Raw genomic sequence first — 21,616 nt, forward strand, 5'->3', positions numbered from 1 at the left:
CCAAATCGGAAGGATCGGACAGTACGCGGGTTCGTAAACCAAACGAGTATGGAGACTCGTGTAATATGGCTTAACAAAGCCCACATACTAAAATGAAACCTAATCTAAGTGCTTACGGTCCATCACGACCCGTTTAGGTAGCTTATGCTACCCTAACGCGTCGTTCGCGTAGAACGCGCTCGGAACGCCTAACATCGTGACCACAAGGTATATCCTCGGAAGGTTATAGCTATGGTCACCTAATGTGTTTGGTCAGGTCCTAATGACCGACCAAATGGGTCGGGTGCGAAAGTATAAGCGATGGTTTAGATCGCTTACCTTACGACCCTATATAAGCACTAAACTAAAAGTGACGAGCTAAGCATGTTAGAACATGCTTAACTAAGTTTAGAAACGGGTTTGACATCAAAACAAACGGCTTTGATGCCCACGAGTAGTTTGGTTACAAAATATGCAAGAATGCACATTTTGGCCGAAACTACGACTCGTCACTGAGCCTAGATAACGTGGTGATCAGTAGGTATGGTTACTACGGGCCATAACCATCGTGATCACGCTCACGTTATGAAGTTCCATGAACTTCACATCGACCAAAAGCTGGTCAATGCAGAAAGTCAACAAAACGTTGACTTTCGGACTCGAAAAGCGAATAAAAGAGCGAAAGAAGACTTACGGAGGGTCCCCGAGTGCTAATCAAGATCCAATAGCTCAGGTATGAAGCAAAAGCATCAACTTAGAGCATTTAGATCTGATTTGTGGGTTTTTACACAAAAGGGGGGGGGGTATTTATAGGAAAGGTGGAACCGTTAGGATCGTTTTATCGAATAACGTGCTTTGATCTCGTGCGTACACGTGTCCAGGGGTTAGATTCAGTGTACTTGACCCTTGGCCCTTCATTTGGGTGAAAAGGCATCGCCCTTTGATCGAACGAAAGGCCAGATTCTGCATTAAATGCAGAATCTGCTGTCAGACATGTTCACGCGGCCCGCGTGAAAGTGGGTGCAGGTCTTACGCGGGTCGCCTAGCCCCGTCTGATCTGCACCACTTGCAGAATTTACGTATTCAGCCCCTGTTGCGTTTTTAAGCTATTTCCAGCCCCTTTAAGACCTGTAAAGTTATCTTTAAGGCCCTAAAATGATGCCTAAACATTGTGGACATGAAACAAGCCCAAAAATATGTCGGATGTCGGTTCGTTTGGCCGTACGATCGCGATGTTCGCTTAATTACGACGGAATGCGCATAAGCGTGAAAGACGATCCAAATGACGCGACGAATGGATTTTTCTCATGCCAAACACTAAGGCATAATATAAGGATGCTTACATAAATTTTTGGATGTCCGGATGTATTTAGAACGTAAGTTATGCGCGAAAGTGCAAACTTGTGCACTTTTTGACACTTTTAGTCCCTGAATGATCCAAAAGTTTGTTTTGGCATACCAAACCCCTCAAAGCCTATTTCTAAGCTATGTAAAGGATATTTATGGTATGTTTAACTTATGGACATGTTCCGGAATGTTCGTTACAGTTCAAATTGGCATACTTTCGCAGTTTGTCAAGTTTAGTCCCTGTAAGTGAATTAAGTTGTTTTTGCTATACCAAAGCCTTCAAAACTTATTTCTAAGTTATGTAAAGGTTATTTAAGGTATGTTGAGTATATGTTGATGTTCCGGAGTATTTGTCGCATTAAACTGAGTACGTTTACGCACCAGTTTGCGTATAATGCTCCAGAAAGCGATGTAGACTTTGAAATTGAACGAAAGTTAAAACACGAAAAATGTAAAACACAATGAAACAACCATTGGGATCAAATAACATTATTTTATTGATAATTGAACTGTTCATGATGATTACAGGCACAAATGTTACAGTCTCCCCTACTTGTGGAAATTTCGTCCCGAAATTTATTTAGAGGAAACTGATTGAAAAAGATGCGGATATTTTGCCTTCATTTGATCTTCACGTTCCCAAGTAAACTCGGGTCCACGCTTAGATTCCCAACGAACCTTGACTAAAGGAATGCGCTTGCGTTTGAGCCACTTGATTTCACGTTCCATGATTTCTACCGGTTTCTCAACAAATTTCAGTGTTTCATCAACACGAATTTCGTCAAGCGGTATGTGGAGGTTTTCATCAGCTAAACACCTCTTGAAATTGGACACGTGAAAGGTTGGATGAACATTTCCAAGTTCAGGAGGTAACTCAAGTCTGTAGGCTACCTTACCGATTCTTTCGACGATCTTGAATGGTCCAACATATCTAGGTGCAAGTTTTCCTTTCTTTCCGAATCTGATCACACCTTTCCAAGGTGAGACCTTAAGTAATACACGATCACCGACTTGAAAATCCAAGGGCTTGCGTTTTAAGTCCGCGTAATTCTTCTGACGGCTTCTAGCTGTCTGAAGGTTATCACGAACTTTCTTTACCTTATTTGTTGTCTCTAAAATGAGGGCAGGTCCAGTAAGCTGAGCCTCTCCAATCTCATTCCAGCAGACTGGTGAACGACATTTTCGACCATAGAGAGCCTCGAAAGGAGCCATGTTGATGCTGGAGTGATAACTGTTGTTGTAAGAGAATTCAATCAATGGAAGATGTGAATCCCAACTACCACCAAAGTCTATCACACAAGCTCTAAGCATATCCTCCAGTGTCTGGATTGTTCTTTCAGATTGACCATCCGTTTGCGGATGATAAGCTGTGCTCAGATTAAGTTGAGACCCCATAGCAGATTGCATGGTTCTCCAAAAGTGAGAAGTGAAACGAGCATCTCTGTCAGAAATGATGCTCAAAGGAACACCATGTCTAGCTACAATTTCATCTACGTAGATTTGAGCAAGTCTGTCAGCTGAATAATCCTCACGGATTGGTGACGTGATGTCGTGGGTCACGCAAATTTAATCCCTAAACAACTGTAGTTAGTGGTAGTAGGGTATCGAACTCAGGGAGTATGTGGAAAATGTGTTGATTGTGTAGCTTTGTATTTATACTAAAATTAAACTAAATTGCATAAAATTAAAATTCAAGATTGTGGATTGTTGTTTTAGAAAACTAAATTAAGAACTAATTCAAATCAAAGTAGGTTGTAAACAATTAGGAGAGAACAATGATCACCCTAGGTTTCAGTTTCTTTAAACAATTGTGTGCAATTTCACTAGAAAGAGTTACATAGACATAACTCGTGTATGTGTGATTGAAGTGGTAAAAGGGAACAAAGTACTCGGATTAGATAATGCGAGGTTGTTTCCCGATGACCTATTAACCAATAACCAACCCTAACCCTTCCCGTGATATCTCGGTTGCCAACGGCACCAAGAACGTACGATCAAGACTAGAAATTGTGATATAGATTAACGCACTACAAGCAATCAAACATACACCATGACATTCAAGCAACGCAAAATATCATTCTAGAAATGCAGAAATTAACACACAAAAGTCTTAGAAACATTCATCTAGGATGATCACCGAAGAGTTTAGCCGGACATGGCTCGGTGAATCATCATCAACATCAATCTAATGTTCATAAAGATTAAAAACACAAACCGAATGTTTAGAAATGTTCACAAACCAAGCAAGTACTCCAAATTCGCTCCCAAAGTCTCCAAGAACCGTCAATGATGAGATAATACCAAAAGACACACCCAAAAACGAGTATATTGTGGCAGTTACACTTTTCACGCTCAGGCTCCACCGTAAATTACGGCTCCACCGTAATTTACGGTGGACATCAAACTGTTACGGTGAGGTGAAACTGAGTTACGGTGCAACATATATGAAAAAATGGGCCACCGTAAATTACGGTAGTACCGTAATTTACGGTGCCAAGCTGTCTTCACTTCTTTGTTTTGTCTTGTGTTCTTCTCTCGACCCGTTTTCACCAAAGCATCCATAAGCTGCCTTTTATCCATCTCTTGTCTCTTAATTTGCACCTGAAACGTAAGCATCGTAGTTATCTAATCCAAGATAATTACACAGCTAAATGGAGGATTATTTCATGTTTTATCATACTTAAGGGTTGTCCAAAGGACCACCCGTCACATCCCCACACTTAACCGTTGCTTGTCCCAAGCAACTCATCAACATAGTTTCGAAACAAGTGATCAAATCAGCCAAACAAATCATGCAATTTCTTTACCAACCCCCTTTTTAACGCCCCAAGCAATACACCCCTCACAATTTCTCTCCTCTTGGCTACAAGTGGAAACTAGCAAAGATAAGCTAGACACACACTAGGCAAACGGGTGGTTGCGCAATCATAAGCTTGTACCTGAATCAACTATCCTCTTATAACGGGTCAAACATGAATGCAAATCAAAAGGGGCTTAAAGGTTGTAATGTGGCTAGGTGTATGGGTAGGAAATGGAATATATATGAGTAGCGAAAATTCGACCCGGTCTTTTTATTACAACTACCAAAAACAACTAACAATGCATACTACTATATACAAGACAATGAAACCTTCCTTTTTTTTTCTTTTTTTTTCATTTTCATTTTCTTTTTCTTTTCATTTTTTTTTTTTTTCAAGCACACAATACGATAGTACACTAACCATGACTATTTCAAACTCATAAACTACTAATTATATCACTAATGCTATAAGACCGGGTCAAATTTGGGTACATTTTCAAGTAAGTAGCTAGGGGAAACAAATGATAGGCTTTAGGCACAAAATTGGGCAACTAAATGACCAAACCCCCGCCCCTCTCACTACCATGCTCATATATATAACTTATGAGGTCCAACCCCCCGAATCCCACACTCACTCACACAACCGACGAGGCTACCTAATGCCCTTATCCTTTCTACATTCATGTCTAACAAAGATTCAAATTGCATTCAAGCACAAGTTCTAACGCAACCCCACCCGTAGCCACTCTCATCAAAGATTATTTATATACACGTGTGGCTACAACTCTTACCAAGAATGAAAAGGGTAATAAGGGTTGCCGGTGTATTGACTTGGGGATAAATTGGGGCGACAAGATTTCACATTGTTTTGCTCGGCTTAAAATTTTTTCAAAAAAATCTTCAAAAAAAAATTCCCCCCATCCCCACACTTGGGATACATTGACCCCAATGTATGGCTTTGAGAGGCTTTGATCACTAACCCACTTCGACATCCACAAGAAGCTTCTCATCTCAAACCCCAAATTTCTTTTTTTGTATTTTTTTATTTTATATTTTTTTTTATGTTTTTCATTTTAAACACAACACCACCAACCAACCAAACCCAACAATCAATCATATGATCAATCACCACCCATCCTCCCACCATAATCAACATAAACCAACAAATATATACAAACTATACAAGAGAGAGAATACCACCTGATCAATAATAACGCGGTCCTGGGGGCCCAAAAATGGACGACATCATATCGTTCCATTCTCCAAACCCGAACGAGCCGCTACTGCTTCCCTCTTGTTGTTGTGGTCCCTCTTGCCGTCTTGGATCAAGCCACTGAGAATGGTGGAGTTGTGGAGTCGGATACGAAACGCTGCCATCATACGGTGGCAATGAGGCATAATCCACATGTTGTGGATCCTCAACCACCGGCCTCCCAGCATGCCAGTCCGCATGCATCCGCCTCATCTGATCATCGTGATATCGGTTATTCATTTCCACCTCCTGCGAATATGCGTGGGTTCGGTGCCATAATTCATTGCGGTCGAAGCTATGTTTAAGCGCCCGCTCAATACTAGCGCTATTCCGCGTGCCTTGATCAAATAACGACCTCTCCGAACCCGACCAGGTATCAAAGATGGCCGCCGGCGGGCGTTGGCTCTCGATCACCTCCTGCATTGAACCACTATAAGCCCACCCCGGCTCATATGGTTGCTGCGCATAGTCGTAAAATGTGCCACCATGACCACCATGAAAAGCCCCAAAACCAACATTTGCACCACCCGTTGGCTCGTCTGCGTAATCGTCATCCCCACTCGGAACTAACTCTTCATCACTCTCAGGTTCATCCGGTTCTCCCGGTAACAATTCCCTTGCCCCTAATTTCAACGCCCTCCACCGTTGACCCTCCGATTTCAGCTTGTGATAACGTTCAGACGAAGTGTATGTCCAAACGTTTCCCAACCTATCCAAAGTAAAAGGCAAGTGCCTTTTCGTTAAACCACGGTCTTCAGATGTGAGTGCCTTCTGCTGTTTCATTAAGCCCGTTATGATGCGACAGTACGGGACAATGTCTCTCCCGTATTTGTTCCGGCATATCCACAAATGGTGCATAATCAGGTAGCGTATTGGAAACCGTGGGGACCCGTGCATCAATGAATACAAAACAGGTATCTCTGGAAACCTCACCTGCTCTTTATCCCCTCTCCTTGGGATGACATTAAGTAAACAGATCGTATGCAAGAGCTTGGCTTCTATCTTCAGATTTTTTCGGTATAACACGCCACCATACCTACCGGGCAAAAACAAATCCGCCAACATACTGTTCCATGTCACGTGCTTCTCGGGTTTGAGCAATAAATCATCAAGCGTGGGAATCATGTACTCCCTAGTTGGAAGGCTATCATATTTTCCCAACTTCTTCAACGTATCGAATGACATTTCAACTGGTACCCCATGTACCGTCCCAACCAACTTCATTTGTGATGGCCTGTGGAAGTTGTGACATTTAAGCGTTGCCATCCACTCCTGAATCTCAGTCAAAAACAAATTGCTCTTATCCTTATCCCAACACTTGAGTGCTCCTTCCCAACCCAAAGCACGGAACTTGTCATACACCCCGAACTGGCCCAACTGAGGCTCATCAACATCTCTTTCACAGATGAATGCGGCCGCTTTATTCTTTAACTTGTTCATGCAGTCGTTATACAGAGTTGGCTGCCAAATTTCGGGTTGGTCATCCAACGACCCCGAATTCCACACCGGTTTATCTCTTGGGTCTAACTGCATCTCTTCTTCTTCCTCGCTTTCGCTTTCACTAACCCTACCCAGATATTGCCTCTTCTTCGATGGCTGCTCCTTCTCCTTGCCCTTGCCTCTTGATGAGGATGAACTTGACCCCGGCTTTTCCTTTGTCTTTGCCATTTCCTACACACATGAAGAAACAACAAAACAACACAAAAATTAACATTCTCTTCACAAATCATCCCCACACTTGCTTGTTGCCATGGTTGTAGATGTTAGTGAACCCAAAATGTATCAAGGATTTTTAAAAAATTGGGCATGGTGTCTCTACAATGTAGAACATCCCAAAAGTTCACTACTTTAACCATATTTCCTACATCTACAACCATCAACCATGTTCAATAACAATTTCATACTCATATCCTAGCAACAAACAAGTGGGCAAGAACATATAACCTAAATCACCTTGTTTTTCACAATGCATCTCCATAATATAGTAAAATAAGTGTTCATACCTTGTTTCAAGATGAAAGGATGCTTGTGAAACTAAAAATCCAAAAACCCCCAAATTATCTCAACCTAGGGTTTCAAACTTCGACCCCAAAACCACGTTTTCTCTGAAATTCCTCCTCACAATCACGAAGCTCGTGAAAATTTAGCCAATTTAGACCAAAACTCCACTTGATTTGGGCAAAGATTGAGGATTTTATGAAGAGAAGAAGGTGGAAGAAGAACTATGAAGTTTGTGGGGTCTTTGGAGAAGAAGAAGTGGAAAGGTGAAGAATGAATGAGTGGTTAGGGTATAATGCACGTGAATATGATTGTTTATTTTCGGGTTTTTTATATATATATTTTTTTTTATAAACACGGAACTGAACCGACGGAAACACATTTGCTGCGTACCGTAATTTACGGTCTCACCGTAAATTACGGTGAGACCTGGATGACAAAAATGCACCGTAATTCAGGCTGTTTCCACCGTAAACCTCACCCAATTTTTTCTTCACCGTAAATTACGGCATTACCGTAATTTACGGTAAACTCTGGGCTTCCCTTTTCACCGTAAAACAGGAGGTTTTCACCATAAAATTCAAAAAATTTTTAACAACCACCGTAAATTACGGCTCCACCGTAATTTACGGTGGACACTGGGCATGTCCATTTTGGTAAAACTTTGAAGTTTATGTGACTAATTTTTTTAGATTTTTAAAATTTTTCGATTTTTTTATGTTTTTTAATTATTTCAAAAACTTGGAAAATCACCCTACCCCCTCAAAAATCCCGTGTTGTCCTCAACACGATGTAAGAGCAATTCGCGACCCGAACTTCCCCACACTTGTTTCGAACACGGACTTCGAGGAACTATGGCAATTATGCACTATACAAACAAAACAAAACAAAACTACTATGTACACTATCACCAAACCTGGGCCTCTTACGATTGTTCCTCCTCAACCGGGCGTAAGATGTAGCCCGCTTTGTCAAGCTCCAAGTTATTGATGTCATTTCCTTCCAAGTATGGCTTCAAGCGGTGACCGTTCACCGTTTGTTGTTTCAACGTTTGCTCGTCTTGGATATCCACATCACCAAATTGCCCAACTCGTCGAATAACATACGGACCCATCCATTTACTTTTAAGCTTGCCCGCAAACATTTTCAACCGAGAGTTGTACAACCAAACCTTCTGACCCACTTCGAACGTTTTCTTGCGTAACTTCGCATCATGTACTTTCTTTAGCTTATCCTTATAAGCCGATGCGCATTCGTACGCCTCATCTCGAATTTCTTCTATCTCGCTCAATTGTAATTTCCGCAACTTACCCGCCTCGTCGTAATCCGCATTAACTGTCTTGATCGCCCAATGCGCCCGATGTGCCAACTCCATAGGCAAATGACAACCCTTACCATACACCATCCGGTAAGGTGTTGTGCCAATCGGAGTCTTGTAGGCCGTACGGTACGCCCACAAAGCATCATCCAACTTGCTCGACCAATCCTTTCGGTCCGTTCTTACCGTTTTCATAAGGATCTCCTTGATTTGCCGATTAGACACTTCGACTTGTCCACTCGTTTGTGGATGGTAAGGTGTGGCGACTCGGTGATTCACGCTATACCTCTTCAACAATTTTCCGAAGTTAAAATTTTTGAAATGTGAACCACCGTCGCTTATAATGACCCGCGGGATTCCGAAGCGCGAGAAGATGTTGGATTGAACAAATTTACAAACAACCGAATGGTCGTTTGTTCGCGTTGCAATGGCCTCAATCCACTTCGAGACATAATCTACCGCCACAAGAATATAAAGGAAACCATTCGAATTCGGAAACGGACCCATGAAATCTATTCCCCATACATCAAATATCTCTACAACCAAGATTGGTTGTAGTGGCATCTCGTCCCTCTTCGATATGCTACCCATCTTTTGGCAATTTACACAATTCCGGGCGAATTCAATTGCATCTTTGAATATAGTGGGCCAATAAAATCCACAAGATAATACCCGATACCCCGTTTTATGTCCACTAAAATGACCCCCGCACGCGGACGAATGGGCATGCGTTAAAATTTCCAACACTTCCGTCTCGGGCACACATCTCCGAATAACTTGATCCGGACCGATCTTGAAGAGATCCGGCTCATCCCAAATATATTGCCTCACTTGGACCATGAATTGTTGACGGCGCTTTTTGGTCCAATGGGTCGGAATGGCACCCGTGGCTAAGTAGTTAACATAGTGAGCGTACCACGGGGCAACGAAAGTAGACACGGCTAACAGTTGCTCGTCGGGGAAACTTTCATTGATTTCACTTACATCATCAGTCCCCTCTACCGGAATTCTAGACAAATGATCCGCGACTACATTCTCGCTTCCTTTTTTGTCTCGGATCTCTAGATCAAATTCTTGCAATAATAAAACCCACCGAATCAAACGCGGCTTCGCATCCTTTTTCTCCATTAGATACCGAACCGCACTATGATCGGAATAAACTACTACCTTGCTTCCCCAAATATACGAGCGAAACTTATCCAAAGCGTACACCACCGCTAGTAACTCCTTCTCGGTTGTGGTGTAGTTAAGTTGCGCTTCGGATAAAGTTTTGCTTGCATAGTAGATAACCACCGGCTTCTTGTCAACCCGTTGACCCAAAACTACACCAATAGTGGTATCGCTGGCATCACACATTATCTCGAATGGCTTTGACCAGTCAGGTGGTTGCAAGATAGGTGCCTTGACCAAATGTTCCTTCAAAACAGTAAACGCTTGCATACATTCATTAGTAAAGTCAAACGGGACATCTTTTAATAACAAATTGCACAAAGGTTTGGTAATAACACTAAAACCCTTGATGAAACGTCGATAAAAACCCGCGTGTCCCAAGAATGACCGTACACCCTTAACATTTTTAGGAGGTGGCAATGATGAAATTACCCGTATCTTTGCCTTATCCACCTCCATCCCCCTTTCCGAAATCACATGTCCCAACACAATGCCCTCTTGCACCATGAAGTGACTTTTCTCCCAACTTAGCACCAAATTTTTCTCAACGCACCTTTTTAAAACCTTTTGCAATTCGTTGAGACAAGCATCAAAAGTGGTGCCAAAAATGGAAAAATCATCCATGAACACTTCGAGCGACTCTCCAACCATGTCCGAGAAAATACTCATCATACATCGTTGAAAAGTTGCCGGAGCATTACACAACCCAAACGGCATTCGCCTAAAGGCAAAAGTGCCGTATGGGCATGTGAAGGTGGTCTTGTGTTGGTCATCCGGGTGTATGGCAATTTGATTATAACCCGAATACCCATCTAAGAAGCAATAATATTTTTGACCCGACAATTTTTCAATAATTTGGTCAATAAAAGGTAGCGGGAAATGGTCCTTAGAAGTGGCGGCATTCAGTTTTCGGTAGTCAATACACACCCGCCATCCGGTAACCGATCGGGTGGCAATTTGTTCACCACTTTCGTCCTTGACTACTTGAATGCCGGCCTTCTTAGGCACAACTTGGGTGGGACTCACCCAAGCACTATCCGAAATTGGATAGATAATTCCCGCATCCAACCATTTAATTACCTCCTTTTTTACTACCTCCCTTAGGTTCGGGTTCAACCGCCTTTGAGCTTCTCGTGTCGGTTTGACATCCTCGGTTGTGATAATTTTGTGCATGACGATAGATGGACTAATTCCTTTAAGATCGGCAATCGTCCATCCAATAGCACCCTTGTTTGCTTTTAACACCTCCATCAAGGCTTGCTCTTGTGCCACTTCCAAATTAGAGGCAATAATGACCGGCAAAGTGTCATTATCCCCTAAAAATACATACTTCAAGTGGCCGGGCAAGTCCTTGAGCTCTAACTTTGGTGGTTCCTCCAACGATGGTTTTGTACCCGAATCGATTTCCACCGGTAGACCCTCGAATTGATGGGTCCATGGTGGTCTACCTTCTTTCATCGCCATAACATCTTGTGCCTCCTCTTCAACCCGTAGTGCATAAGCATGTACCTGTTCAGAAAAGTCACACAGGCAAATATCCAAACCATCCTCCTCATACTCATGCGGGTTGCATCCATCTACTATGTCTGCCATAAAACACTCATCAACACCGTTAGCATTAGAATTGTTAGTGAAAACATTCAAACGCATTTTTCGATTTCCGAATGCCATATCAACCGTACCAAATCTACAGTCGATAATAGCATGTGCGGTGCTTAAAAATGGCCGACCCAAAATTATGTTCTGTTGTTGTTTAGGGTCCGCCGATGAGTAGTCCAAAACTAAGAAGTCCACCGGGTAGTAAAACTCATCAATTTTAACAATAACATTTTGAACCATACCCCGGGGCAACTTATGAGACAAATCGGCCAAAACAACCGTTGTCTCTACCCTTGCTAATGGACCAAAGTCATATTGGTCGTATAATCCCCCCGGTAAAATGCTAACTCCGGCTCCAAGATCTAGCAACGCCTTAGCCATTTGAAAATTACCAACTTGTACATTAATCAATGGCGTGCCTGGATCTTGGAGCTTAGGAGGAAGCTCCCCATTCAACACCGCACTCACTTGCCCGGTCAAATCTACCCGCTTAGGCACTTTTTTCTTGTTTTGCCTCTTTTGTGTGCATAATTCTTTTAAAAATTTTGCATAAGCGGGAACTTGTTTTATTGCATCAAGAAGTGGGAGATTTATTTTAACTTGTTTGAACATATCCCACATTTCCTCTTTTTGAGGACCCCTTGACACAATAACATTTTTCTTTCCCGGGTCAAGTAAAGCCGATGGGAATGGAACTTGACTCGGTTCACCCTCTATTTTTTCATTCTTTTCATTTTTACTTTTTTCACTTTCACCCAACCCCGGTTTTTTAATAGTTGTTTCTTTTGGTTTAACCGGTGCAAGTTCATCATCACTTTCCATTCCCGTGATGTCCTCAACCACCCCCTCGACCAATTCGGGTGACAAATTGGCCTTAAACTCTTTACCACTTCTTAACACACTAACATGGTTAATATTAACATTACCTCGTGACGAACCATGTGAAGGGTTTACCTTTGTGTCGCTTGGAAGTTGACCCTTACCTTTCTTTAGTTCCGCCACATCGGTTGCTAATTGCCCCATTTGAGTCGTTAGTGACTGGATGCTTTTATCGCGAACCTCATCTTTTTGCATCCGCACTTCATCAAGTTGATTTCGCTTTTGCATTTCCAATTGCATGCTTTTAAGCATCTCCATCACCTCATTTCCACCCGAAGATCCCCTTTGATCTTGACCCGTTTGGTATTGTTTTTGATACCCTTGATTATTTCCGCCCCGGTACCCACCTTGGTTATTATAAGATGGCCGTGAACCAAAATTACCTTGGCTACCTTGAAAATTTGGGTTCGCTTGATTTGATGGGTTCCCATATCTAAAGTTCGGGTGATTCCTCAACCCGGGGTGGTAGGTATTAGAATTCATGTTATTGTAGTTCCTACCACCTCCTCCTTGGCCTTGACCTTGGACCGCATGAACTTCCTCATATTGCCCTTCCAACATTCCTTGGCAATTTTCAGCCGCGTGACCTATTTCATTACACAAAGCACACACATCATAAATTTGATTAGTAGTTTGAACATTACCTTCATCTATGGCATGCACTTGTGGTCGGTTAGTTGTCGGTCGGGCTCTCCTCGAAGCTTGGGCTTTCCTTTTTGATGTAGTTGCCATACTCTCCAAAAACTCCCAATCTTCATTCTCATAATTCGTTCCAAATGTCCCTCCGGTGATAGACATTAAATCCCGTGCATCTTCGGCACTTAACCCCTCATGAAAAGCGTTCATTAACTCCCATAACTCAATCCCATGATGAGGGCAGTTTTTAATCATCATGTTAAAACGCTCAAACGCCTCATGGAACATCTCACCGTGTTGTTGTTGAAAGCTTCTCAACCCCTTCCGCGCATCATTAGTCTTTTGGGCGGTGTAGAATTCATCCAAAAAGGTTTGTTGCATCTCCCCCCATGTATAAATTGATGCTGAAGGTAATGTATAGAACCATTTCTTAGCTTTCTCTTCCAACGAAAACTGAAATAAGACTAACTTGACTTCATCGGCCGAAAAACCTTGACTCCCAAAAGTGTTGCAAATTGAGTCATAGGCCTCTAGATGGAAATACGGCTCCTCCGTTGCTAACCCTTTATACTTCGGTAAACTTTGCAACGAGTTTGTTCTTACTTCAAAAGTTCTCCCTTGGTTGTTGTGAGGGATAACCACCGGTGAGGGGTTTTGAGTAATGATTGGCCTGAAATGTGCCTCTATTCCCCTTGCTTGTTCTCTAAGATGTCTTCGTGGCACACCATACCTACCTCTCGGAATAATCGGCCCATTCGGTCTTGGTACTTGCCCTTGCGGTGCGATCGGTTGTTGAAACTGTTGTGGTCGCATCGGTGGGCGCTGAGGCGGTCTTTGAACTGGTTGTTGGTGTACATGTTGTGGCCGGACCTGTTGCAATGGAATCGGTTGTGGCATTGATGGCCCTTGTGGTCTTGGCCGAATATGTTGTGGTATAAGTTGTTGATGTTGCATTCCACCAACACTCGCCATCCCTTGAGATTGACTCTGAACATACCCAAAATCCCCTTGATCACCATAATCTCCATAACCATACCCATCATCTTCATACCCCTCAAAGTCTTCAAATCCCTCATCATAATCACCCCCTTGCATTCCTGAAGTTTGCCCAAATGGAATGTTTGAATACTGAAAACCCGATTGTTGTGGTCTAAAGGATGGGGTAGTATGCACAATAGTTGAATTGGGTGCAATTGTGAAGGTAGATGATGATTGACCCGTAGTTGGGGGAAAGAAGTGAGATAATGGTGGGATTGTGGTGGATGGATCGTAAGTGATGGTAGGCTCATTTTGAGTGGTGATTGGTTGAGTGGAATTGGTTGGTGTAAACCCAGCGGTGGTATTAGGTAATGTAGTGTTTGGTGATGGTTGGGTGGAAGTAGGTATAAAGGATGAGGTTGTTTGACTGGTTGTAAGTGGAATCTGAGAATCAGCCATGATGTTTCTCGGTGTAATGGGTGAAGTAGGTGAACCAATAATTTTGTTTTCTCGCACTAAAACTCCGTTTTGTCGTAATGTTCTTTCAATTTCCGGATCAAACGATAGCGGTGATGACCTGTGAGAGCCTCTAGTATGCATACACCTCAAGTACCTGCACACTAAACACAACCAGCGTAAACCCGAAAATAACAAACAAAACTATGAAATTAACACACGTTGCGCACTACTCCCCGGCAACGGCGCCAAAATTTGACGTGATGTCGTGGGTCACGCAAATTTAATCCCTAAACAACTGTAGTTAGTGGTAGTAGGGTATCGAACTCAGGGAGTATGTGGAAAATGTGTTGATTGTGTAGCTTTGTATTTATACTAAAATTAAACTAAATTGCATAAAATTAAAATTCAAGATTGTGGATTGTTGTTTTAGAAAACTAAATTAAGAACTAATTCAAATCAAAGTAGGTTGTAAACAATTAGGAGAGAACAATGATCACCCTAGGTTTCAGTTTCTTTAAACAATTGTGTGCAATTTCACTAGAAAGAGTTACATAGACATAACTCGTGTATGTGTTATTGAAGTGGTAAAAGGGAACAAAGTACTCGGATTAGATAATGCGAGGTTGTTTCCCGATGACCTATTAACCAATAACCAACCCTAACCCTTCCCGTGATATCTCGGTTGCCAACGGCACCAAGAACGTACGATCAAGACTAGAAATTGTGATATAGATTAACGCACTACAAGCAATCAAACATACACCATGACATTCAAGCAACGCAAAATATCATTCTAGAAATGCAGAAATTAACACACAAAAGTCTTAGAAACATTCATCTAGGATGATCACCGAAGAGTTTAGCCGGACATGGCTCGGTGAATCATCATCAACATCAATCTAATGTTCATAAAGATTAAAAACACAAACCGAATGTTTAGAAATGTTCACAAACCAAGCAAGTACTCCAAATTCGCTCCCAAATTCGCTCCCAAAGTCTCCAAGAACCGTCAATGATGAGATAATACCAAAAGACACACCCAAAAACGAGTATATTGTGGCAGTTACACTTTTCACGCTCAGGCTCCACCGTAAATTACGGCTCCACCGTAATTTACGGTGGACATCAAACTGTTACGGTGAGGTGAAACTGAGTTACGGTGCAACATATATGAAAAAAATGGGCCACCGTAAATTACGGTAGTACCGTAATTTACGGTGCCAAGCTGCCTTCACTTCTTTGTTTTGTCTTGTGTTCTTCTCTCGACCCGTTTTCACCAAAGCATCCATAAGCTGCCTTTTATCCATCTCTTGTCTCTTAATTTGCACCTGAAACGTAAGCATCGTAGTTATCTAATCCAAGATAATTACACAGCTAAATGGAGGATTATTTCATGTTTTATCATACTTAAGGGTTGTCCAAAGGACCACCCGTCAATTGGCAAGAAATGTGCTGACTTGGTAAGACGATCAACGACTACCCAGATGGCATCGTGACCTTTCTTTGTGCGCGGGAGTTTAGTAATGAGATCCATAGTAATGTTTTCCCATTTCCAAACTGGGATCTCTGGTTGTTCCAATAAACCAGAAGGACGCTGATGTTCTGCCTTAACCTTAAGACAAGTAAGGCATTTAGATACGTATAAGGCAATGTCTTTCTTCATACCAGGCCACCAATACTGAATACGAAGATCCTTATACATCTTATCTGAGCCAGGATGAATGGAATAACGAGACTTATGGGCTTCATCCATAAGCAAGGTACGAAGATCATCTTGGCTTGGGACCCACAAACGGTCCATGAAATAGTACGATCCATTGTCTTTCAGTTCAAGAGCAGGTGTTATGTGATAAGGAAATTCCTTATCCATTAAACCTTGTGAAACACAGGCTTGTTGAGCCTGAGAAATACGGGCTTGGATATCGGTTTGAACAACAGATTGGACACGTACACAATGAAGCTTAATACGTTCCTTGCGACTCAATGCATCGGCTACGACATTCGCCTTACCAGGATGGTAGCGAATCTCGCAGTCGTAGTCGTTTAGAAGTTCAACCCAACGTCTTTGCCTCATGTTGAGTTCCTTTTGATTGAAGATATGTTGAAGACTTTTGTGGTCTGTGAAAACCACACATTTTGTGCCGTACAAATAGTGTCTCCAGATTTTGAGAGCGAAGACAACTGCACCCAACTCAAGATCATGAGTGGTGTAGTTCTTCTCATGTATCTTCAATTGCCTTGATGCGTATGCTATGACTTTGTTTCTTTGCATCAGGACGCAGCCAAGACCCAATTTAGATGCATCGCAATAAACGACGAAATCATCATTGCCCTCAGGCAATGTTAGGACAGGCGCATCGCAAAGCTTTTGTTTCAAAGTCTGAAACGCTTCCTCTTGTTCGACTCCCCAATCAAATGGCTTGTTCTTCTGAGTTAGAGCAGTTAGAGGAACTGCAATCTTTGAGAAATTCTCAATGAAGCGGCGGTAATAACCCGCTAGACCAAGAAAAGAACGAACTTCAGTAGGGGTAGTAGGTGTATCCCAATCCTTGATCGCACTGATCTTGGAGGGATCTACATGAATACCTTGTTCGTTGACAATATGTCCTAAAAATTGGACCCCTTTAAGCCAGAATTCACACTTGGAGAATTTGGCGAAAAGTTGTTCTTTCTTTAGGAGTTCCAGAGTAAGACGAAGATGTTGTTCATGATCAGCTCGCGTCTTAGAATATATCAAGATGTCATCAATAAAAACGATGATGAACTTATCTAAGTAAGGTTTGCAGACCCTATTCATTAAGTCCATGAAAACAGCAGGAGCATTAGTCAAACCGAATGGCATGACTGTGAACTCATAATGTCCATAACGAGTACGGAACGCTGTCTTTGGAATATCTTCTTCATGCACACGGAGCTGATGATATCCAGATCGAAGATCAATCTTCGAAAAATAAGAAGCGCCTTGCAATTGATCAAAGAGATCATCAATGCGAGGTAGGGGATATCGATTTTTGATGGTAAGCTTGTTAAGCTCACGATAATCGATACACATCCTAAAAGATCCATCCTTCTTCTTTACAAAAAGAACGGGAGCACCCCAGGGTGAAAAGCTAGGACGGATAAAACCTTTGTCGGAGAGTTCCTGCAGCTGTTTAGACAACTCTTGCATCTCGGACGGTGCAAGACGATAAGGAGCTCTGGCAACGGGATTTGCACCAGGTACGAGATCAATACGGAACTCGACTTGGCGTGCTGGAGGTAGACCAGGTAAGTCTTCAGGGAATACTTCGGAATAATCCCGAACGACAGGAATATCTGAAATAGACTTACCCTTGCCCTTATCTGCTGTAACATGTGCTAGGAAAGCCACGTAGTGCTTTCGCAGATACTTCCGTGCTTTAAAACAAGACATGAGTTTGAGACCACCGGCAGGCTTCTCACCACGAACCTGTAGGATCTCGCCTGTAGACAGCGGCACACGAACAATCTTCTCAGAACAAACTATCTCTGCGCGATGCTTGGATAACCAATCCATTCCCACTATAACGTCGAAGCTTCCAAGTTGCATTGGCGTGAGGTCAATAGGAAAAATATGGTCGTTAAGATTCAACTGGCAGTTGCGTAGAACAGAATTAAGAACAATGGGTTCACCACTGGCAACCTCTACTGTCAAAGGTTTACCTAGTTTCGTTCTAGACACGCGAAGCATTGTCTCGAAAGACAATGACACGAAACTCTTGTCGGCACCCGAATCAAAAAGAACAGATGCTGGCTGATTATTAATAAAGAACGTACCGTTCACCACTTCGTTGTCTGCTTGTGCTTCTTGTGCATTCATGTTAAAGACTCGACCTCGAGCCTGTGGCTGATTTTGGTTTGCATTCTGGTTCTGGTTGGCTAGCCTTGGACACCGATTTCTGTAGTGGGTCAGATCCCCACAATTATAACAAGCACCTGGTGGGTAGTTTGGTCGTGCAGCCTGACCCTGTTGCTGAGCGACCTGTTGAGCAGGGTTCTGGACTGCGTGATTCTGAGCAAACCGACAAACATCGGCAAGATGACCTGATTTCCCACAGTTTGTACAGAAACGGCACTGATATTGTGGCTGGTGGTGACTGTTGCATCGATTGCACAAAGGTGCACTTCCTGAGTAGGGTTTCTTTGCTGGAGGCTGGTTGGGAGCTGCCTGGTTTGCTTGGGCAGTGACAGTAAAATTTTGGGAAGCCTTACGCTTCCTTGACCTCTTTGATGAACCAGAATCTTTTCCATTCTTGTTCTGGCCTTTCTTACTATCCTCCTTGTCAGCCGACTGCTTCTTGCCCTTATCACCCTTCCTGTGCAATTTATTCTTTCGAATTTGCGACTCAGTCAACGTTGCTGATAACTCGATCGCCTGACGAAGTGTGGTAGGGTTGCTACCAGTAAGGATGTCTTGTACTGAGTCAGGTAGGCCGTCGATGTATCTTTCGATGGCCTTATCGAGTGGGGTAACCATATTCGGGCAAAGAAGACTCAGCTCCTCAAACCTATCTGTATAAGCCCTGTGCTCGCCACTATCTTGCTTCAACACATCAAATTCTTTCTCCAATGCTCGTTGCTCATGACGAGGACAAAACTCCCTCATCATAAGAGCTCTCAGTTGAGCCCATGTCTGAGCTAGAGCCACTTCTGCACCTTGATCTCTCATAACCCCATTCCACCATGTTAGAGCCCTCTTCTGAAACACGCTTGAAGAAAACTCGACTTTGCGATTGTCAGGACACTGCACATGACGGAAAGTGTTCTCGATGCTCTCGAACCACTGAAGAAGCCCAGTTGCTCCCTCAGAACCACTAAACTTGAGTGGCTTAGCCTGGTTAAAATCCTTGTATTTGCATGTACCATTGTTGTTGTTGGCCTGGTTCCATTGAGCAAAGAGATTCGGAAATTGAGCAGCCATCTGCTGCGCAATAATCTCCGCCAGCTCGGCAGTAGCTATTTGGTTGTCGCGTCGAGGAGGCATTCTAGAAGAGAAAAACATGAAATGAAACGAGTGAGATGATTGGATGAAGAGAATGAGATGAAGCAAAAGCAATCAAAAGCAAAGATGGCGGTTATGCATCGCAAAGCAAATATGCGACATGAAATGTCTAGTCAAAGTAAATGGGTCAGGATTAGTGTATCGCGAAGACATGCTCGCCTATAAGTGAACACTCACCCCAAGAGTTCCCAGGTAAGAGTGACTGGTCCGATTATGTGGATTTGTACGAACACTCTAGCCTTAGACAGAAAACCCAGGGTACAGGCATTCACCCTTCCAGTTCGCACGTGTTCACACTATTAACCCAACACTTTGACGGGATTTTTGAAAATCCAAAGGGGTTCAAAACCTTATAATAGAGGGTTCAAAACCTAGTAATCAATCATCCTAGAACAGATGATTAATTTTCAAAGCGGATGCGGAACCGAAGTTCCCGTTTTGGTTATCACCTAAGGATAGGTGATGTGCATGTTTTAAACTCTAAACACAAGATAACTTGTGTTAGGGTCCTAGAAAGTTATAGTCTAGGTCAAAGCATTACTAATAACCTAATTCCCTATAACCAATGGCTCTGATACCAACTCTTCCGTCACACCCCGGCCGCGTATAACATGCAACCGCGGCGGAAACGCCGGGGAGTGTCGTGGACAGAATTAAATTGTTTCATAACCATGGCATACAAGTTGTATTTTATTTATAAACAAAGGTGTTACATTATCTTGGAAAGAGAGTACGGAAATCAAAACATAATTAAGCTAGTTCAAACTTCATTTTTAGGCTCTAAGGCACAGGTCCGCCCTAGAATCATGATCATCGTCCTATGGAATAGCTCCTGAAAACACATGTGAAAGTAGGTACGTCAGCATAAAAATGCCTGTGAGATACATAGGTTTTGTGAAAGTGGGGTTCATGACTTGAGTTTTAAAGAATGTTCAATAACAGTCAGTCATGAACCTTGTAATTTGTTTTGCTTTGTAAACCATTTGAAAAACGATAACATCAAAGGATATGTATAGATAAATGCAAGGTTAAACGAATAACCAAGTAAAGTGAGTTGAATAAGATAAGTTGTTTGTGAAAATAATGTCTTGTGAAGAATATGTTACTTATGTAAAGTGTAATGTGTCTAAACTGAAATGACTTAGATAACGCCACGGTATGTAATATCATACAAACATTTATATATAGGAAGTACCAGCGGCATATCCACCATGTTTGTATCATATTACATATGCCACGTTACTTAAATCATTTACCCAAACCAATCCACCATGTAAATTGTTCATGTGTAAACCAAATGTCAAGTGTTATTGTAAACCATGTCAAATGTTTATGTTCAAATGTAAACCACCAAATGTGTATGTCAATGTCGACGTGTTTATATTCAATGTAAATCATGTAATGTGTAATCCCAAAATGTATCATGTATGGTAAGCGAAATGTATCAACTTAAACCATATGCACAAAACAAGTCGTTGAAGTAAAACGTGGTTTAAATAAGCGTTATGTTCTGCGGGAAATGCATGCTCAATTGATAATAACATTTATGCGGTATTGTAAACTATGCATACATCCAAGCCTTGAGACTGCGGCGATAAACCCTTAAACAAATTAAAGGTTTATCTAAGTTATGTATATAGAATTCGGTCATTCCTTCCAGTCCTATCAAACCCAGGACTTCAGGAATGGGAGTTGTCAATTCCTATGGTACCACTACCTACTAACGAACGGCGTAGCTAATGTTAATGAATGTATTGTCCCATGTTAAACAAACCAAATGTCATAACAAAATGAAGGCATGTGATGTAAACAATTGTACTAAGTATGCTAAGTAAACATACGAAGCAGAAATGTTTATGTAAATCAATGTGCCCATATGCTGAGTAAACATATGCAGCAGAAATGTTCATGTAAATCAATGTGTCCATATGCTGAGTAAACATATTCAACAGAAATGTTCATGTAAATCAATGTGTCCATATGCTGAGTAAACATATGCAACAGAAATGTTCATGTAAATCAATGTGTCCATATGCTGAGTAAACATATGCAACAGAAAATGTAATGTAAATCAATGTACTAAGTACGCACACAATGGGCATACGTAGCATGAAATGTAATGAAATCATGTACTATAATGTACTAACAACATAGCAGGCATATGATGTGAAAACATGGAAA

General features: G+C 42.1%; 1 protein-coding gene and 1 non-coding gene across 2 annotated transcripts; one reads left to right on the forward strand and one right to left on the reverse strand.

The window, feature by feature from the left end:
- Nucleotides 1-5,038: 5,038 nt before the first annotated feature.
- On the reverse strand, nt 5,039-7,629 carry LOC110941181. The gene is made up of 2 exons (XM_022182795.2): nt 7,382-7,629; nt 5,039-7,049 (listed from the first exon to the last, which is right to left on the reverse strand). The coding sequence occupies exon 2, from the start codon at nt 7,044-7,046 to the stop codon at nt 5,331-5,333; it is 1,716 nt and encodes a 571-aa protein (XP_022038487.1). The 5' UTR covers nt 7,047-7,049; nt 7,382-7,629; the 3' UTR covers nt 5,039-5,330.
- A 5,575-nt stretch (nt 7,630-13,204) lies between these two features.
- LOC118492824 lies at nt 13,205-13,310 on the forward strand. The gene has a single exon (XR_004894825.1). It is a non-coding gene; the product is annotated as a small nucleolar RNA R71 (small nucleolar RNA).
- Nucleotides 13,311-21,616: the final 8,306 nt, after the last annotated feature.

The sequence above is a fragment of the Helianthus annuus genome, chromosome 5, assembly GCF_002127325.2.
Source record: "Helianthus annuus cultivar XRQ/B chromosome 5, HanXRQr2.0-SUNRISE, whole genome shotgun sequence".
Lineage (NCBI taxonomy): Eukaryota > Viridiplantae > Streptophyta > Magnoliopsida > Asterales > Asteraceae > Helianthus > Helianthus annuus.